The sequence below is a fragment of the Parambassis ranga genome, chromosome 21 (genome assembly GCF_900634625.1).
Source record: "Parambassis ranga chromosome 21, fParRan2.1, whole genome shotgun sequence".
Lineage (NCBI taxonomy): Eukaryota > Metazoa > Chordata > Actinopteri > Ambassidae > Parambassis > Parambassis ranga.
This window is the reverse complement of record NC_041041.1, coordinates 18475093-18480147: the sequence shown is the minus strand read 5'-3', so window position 1 is coordinate 18480147 and position 5055 is coordinate 18475093. Positions and strand designations below refer to the sequence as shown.

General features: G+C 38.4%; 1 protein-coding gene across 5 annotated transcripts; it reads right to left on the bottom strand.

Annotated features, from left to right (window-relative positions):
• Positions 1-2168: 2168 nt before the first annotated feature.
• agr1 (anterior gradient 1) lies at positions 2169-4843 on the bottom strand. Of its 5 annotated transcripts, none has more exons than XM_028393937.1 (9): positions 4782-4836; positions 4643-4726; positions 4404-4511; positions 4247-4313; positions 3959-4011; positions 3404-3480; positions 3212-3275; positions 2932-3015; positions 2169-2286 (listed from the first exon to the last, which is right to left on the bottom strand). In XM_028393937.1, the coding sequence occupies exons 3-9, from the start codon at positions 4498-4500 to the stop codon at positions 2237-2239; spliced, it is 492 nt and encodes a 163-aa protein (XP_028249738.1). In that variant the 5' UTR covers positions 4501-4511; positions 4643-4726; positions 4782-4836; the 3' UTR covers positions 2169-2236. The 5 variants fall into 5 exon arrangements, with proteins under 5 accessions (XP_028249738.1, XP_028249740.1, XP_028249739.1 ...); XM_028393939.1 differs by having other exon boundaries at positions 4247-4310; XM_028393938.1 differs by lacking the exon at positions 4643-4726 and having other exon boundaries at positions 4782-4843.
• Positions 4844-5055: the final 212 nt, after the last annotated feature.

The following is a 5055-nucleotide window of genomic DNA, read 5'->3' as shown; positions in this document are numbered from 1 at the left end:
AGAAGTGGCCAATGGTAGCTGTAACAGGTGCAGTTATGATTTCTGGCTAAAATAATCTTTGTAACACACGACTCCACTGAAATTGAACCCAAAATCATTGTTGCTACAGATGCTAATGACAATCAGTGTAGTAACTAGGGATGTACCGATCCGATATTCAGCATCGGTATCTGACAGATACTGTGCAAAGTGTCAGGATCGGATGTTTTTTATGTGTTGCCTTAAACTATCATGTAAATGGTCTGTGGATGTCTCTTTCATACAGGTCATAGTCATTTCCAGGGGTTTAAATCAAGGCAACTGGTCCTGTGAAACGGTCATAAAACAATCCTTGAGTTAGCAGAAACAAGACATAGTATTCAAAACAATATTTTCATAGTGCATCCTAACCTGGAAATTACTTTGTTTTCACTAACTTAGGTGCAGAGGTTACAGAGGTTTTAATCCTGACCTTCTTTTTTTAAATGCCCACACTGTGTTTATGTCTTTGAGATTTTAATTTTTGGCTTCATTTTGACTTACCTTATTTATAGTTGTGAAAATATAGTAATATTAAAAATGGCACATTGAATAAATGTATATATTGTTGATTGTGAAGTCAAATTTGCCTAATTTTAAAACCCACTATAATCAAAAGAAGGGTTACTAACTCTTGACAATGACTGTATGTGTAGGAAACCCTTAAAACTGTTGAAAAAATATCCACCTTATGTGTATTTTCAGCACATCCAAATGTGAGTCTCTGAAAAAGACAGTCCCAGTAATTTGACATTCCACCTGGTGTCTCCTTGAGTACAAGGTGAGGACTGAAAACACCAGACAATTTTATGTATAAAGATGTGTGTGTGTGGCATTTAGAGTCTTCTACATGTCTAAGAGGGAACTGTATGCATACATACTGTACAGTTCGTTGGATAGCACACATTATACATAGCTGTTATTTAGGAATCTGGGCTTGAAGATTATCGTTGGATTCCCACAATTTTTGTCACATGCAGCACTCAAGCCATGCAGGAGGCATTTTATATTCCACAAGCACTGTGACAGTTTTCTGGAGGTGCTGGAGAGGAGTTGGAAGTTTCTTTAGAAACAGCATTGCTCCAGAGGGGGGAATTGTCAAGCCAAGGAAAGTCTGAGTAGAAAACACATTTATTATAAACCCATGAGTGTATGCCTATTGAACCCTTTTTTTTAAAGAAAAGATCAGGGTGGGGGGGGGTTATTTGGAAAATCTCAGGAGTTCTGATGAATTGTCTTGGGTTCATCATCTGAAAGACATAAGACTGAAAAATATGAAAAGAAAGCAGTTGCTTAAAATTTCTGCAGGAAAAAAAATGAAGAAAAAAATGCAACAGAGGGGTGAATAATTTAATCGTTTCTCAGCGATCAGCTCCTTCAGTCGATGTTAAAGAAAAGTAATAACGAGGAATGAAACTTACTGACCCATTTAAAAATGTTTCTCTGCTTTTCTCTGGATTCAAAGGTATGCAAAATGAACAGCTTTTCAGGAGCAATCATATTAGTCATAAAAGAGTTGTGAGTGTATGTTGACACTCGTGCAAGCTTGCAAAAAACACTGACTCCTGCTGATCCGTGCCTGCACCTGTTTGTTTTTGAATGCACCACAGCAGAGCTGTAACAATTAAAAACGGCCCATTAATCCAGAGCTATGACAGCTGAAAACTGCATGTGGGCTATTTGTGGCAATGCAGCATGCGGTCATTCTGTCACAGTATTTAGATTTGTTTGATTTATTGTCAGGGAGGACCCTTTTAACAACAGGGACTGAGAAATAACATGAGACCAAATGAGTCCAGGAATGATACCAGCTGTATCAGGTAATGACCTAAAAATAAATCTTATCAAACTGTATAAAATCAGTTCTGCGATTACTGTGTCATATAAGAAATACTTTGGATTTCAATGCAAAGAAGTCACAGTCTTATTAAGACCTTTGAGTATCTGTATTACACTGCCACCTAGTGGTAACAATATGCCACTACCTGCTGTTTTCCAGGCACAGTCCACTGTGAATGAATCTCATGAAAAAAACATCATTAATGAACTGTTGGTGAATGATCAGTGTTTGCTTTATTCTTAGATTTAACTCTTTAGTGCATGCAAGCTTGAAGCATGAACAATGCATAGGCAATTACCATGGTTAGAATGGAAGCTTTATTTTTTTGACCCATGGTATCTTTATATCTTGAAGGTGCAGAGACATCAAACGCCGTCATCAGAGTTCACTGTGCATCAGGACTTTAGCTTTCCTCATGTTATCAGCCACTGTTGAGAAACAGAAGGGAACATAAGACGACAACAGGTACATGCCGCTTGTCACTCACTGTATGAAGTTGTGTGTATGTGTACGTGGGACAAAATTTAATAAAGAATGCAACATGGGAATTACAGAAGTTCTTCTCTAGAGTTGTTGCTCAAACTGCAATTTAGACTTTTAGATTTTTGATTGTTGTCCTAACAGTTAAAAAAAGGCAGTTTAAACTTTCAGGTGACACAGCTGGTGTTTGCTCTAATGTTTATGTGATATGCCTGAAAAATCAAACCACTAAAGTAGTTTTGATGGAACCTGAACAAAAAAGGGGACCAACAATAGACCTATAGGCATCCCTCAACCCTTCACTGATGACTTTGTCAGTGTTTATACAACAACTGTGTTGATGAACTCTGATTAAAGGATGAGCTTTGCAGTTGCAAATCCTCTCACACGCCCTCAACTGCCCTTCAGCTAAAACCTGAAGCAGAACCTCGCTAACACCCACAATGAGCCACCATTCTCTCTGTCAGACCCGTCTCATGAAAATAGTTTGTCATTTCCTGTCAAAATATTGAAGAAGGTTAAAACGGGCTGCTGCATGCTGCTGACAGGTGAGGACAGCAAATTGTCATTAGTGGGAGTGGGCAGTCACTCACAGCGCTGCATGTCAGACGGCTCATAGGTGTAGAGGCGGTTGCCGTACTTTCCTACAATGTCTGCACGTACCGTCATGGAAGGATCTGCGGGACGACACACACAAGCACAGGTCACACATCAACAACATGATGTTCTGTCACTAAAACAACCAGTTATAATATGAAGGAAGAAAGGGCCATAAATGTAGAAAGTAAAATAAATCTCCAAGGATCATTGAGGGAATAAATAGTCATGTATTTTTATTCCGAAATTAGCTTCAGCTGATGATTAATCATTTACCGACAAAGAGGATTCTGGGAACATAGTAGCCATCAGGTGCCAGATTCTTGTCACTTGTCTCTTCCTGTAAAGTAACAAGATATATTGTTATCGATAATAAAAATAATGCATGAAAACAATGTAGCAGACTGCTGCATTCATTATTAGTAGTAGTATTTAGATGTTTGCATTTACAGAACAGATCTTACTCACCACCATGTTGAGCATGATGAAATCCTCTTTGGCCATTTTCTGGATGGACTTATCAGCAACAAATGCCTGCTTCAGTGCTATTAAAAAAATAATAATAATAAAACTTATTCACTGTATTTTAGCCATTAGGATATGTTCAAATAAAATTATGCTGCCTAATAAATGTTGACATGTAGTGTAAATGTTGCATGCATGTGCAGTTAAAGCCTCCTCAAACATTATGATTGATGTGTAACAGTCCTGTTCCAAGCCAGAAATAAAGGTAGAAGGCATATTTCACCCTTTGGGCGGTCTTTAGTGTTTTTATATTAAAAAGACCAGTGCTGGCTTCCATTGAGCTTACCTTCAGAAAACCAGCTGTGTGACTTATGAATATAATTCTCACCTACTCCACTACCTGTGTGTATTAAGGAATGCACCCTATTGTGTTCTCCATGAAACCAAGCCCAGTGTGGGTATAAGGACAGTGAGAGACGTGCAGGCTTATATATCACATAGTCAGTGTTAGTTTTTTGTTTGTTTGTTTCTTTTATTAAATCAAAGTAATCACGATACCTTGACTGTGTGGACAGTTGTCTTGATGATGAATGACCATCAGAGGTTTCTGACTGTGAGAGCCAAACCCACAAGAAAGAATTCAACACATTCCTCTACACAATACGATGGGTGTGTGTGCAGTCTTACACAACAATAATGCCAAAGAAGGCAAAGTACAAGATTGTGTAGAAAGGAAAGGACATTATAACACATCTGTTCAATATGGAAATAATGGGGTTATATTAGGAGATGATGCAATAGAACATTAATAAATAAACCATAGGGTGCAGAGTGAGAGGGTCTTACCTCTTGGCCATCAGTGCCAGGCCCTCTTCATAACTTTGAACCCACTTAACATAACTTCCCCATCCTGCTGGAAAAACAGACAGTAGTCAGATGATTTATCAAGCCAAACTGTCAGCAAGAGACATTTCTGCATCATATAAGATGTATGGTCACACACCTCTTGACAAAGTGTCAGACTTCACTTTCTTTCTTTTCTGTTCGCCGGCACTGGCACAGATACCAACAAACAAAGCAAACAAGAGCCAGCGAAGCATCACTCCCCGTCCTTATGAGAGAGGTGACATTTGCCAATTAGATAAGGAAGACAATTATAAACATGTTCATTTAAAAGACAAGATTCTGACAAACTCCTTTTGTATTATTTGATAACAGCACACTTTATAGATGCTGACTCACCGAACAAGCTTGACAGGCGACGAATACAAATGATTGTGTCCTGAACACTGACTTTAACCAAATGTGCTACTACTGTTCCACCTCCTATATACACAGTAATTATTTAATCACCATCTAAATATTGCAGTAGATGTCCTACCGTCCACATGAAGCTACAGGCATCTGCACGTAGCCTCCTGTATGCCCGCTCTTTTGTCACAGTTCAACTGAACTTGCCAAACAGGTATATCAATCTAGTATGAATAAAGAAGGCTATTACTCACTGAAACACAGACACACCAACATGGCAGCTACAACGAAACCTGAAAATCGACTTTTGAAAGGTCTCAATGCATGATATTAATATGATATTATGTCTTTGTCTAAAGCATGAGTCCTATATGCATACAGTGCTCAGACACTTATATCATACT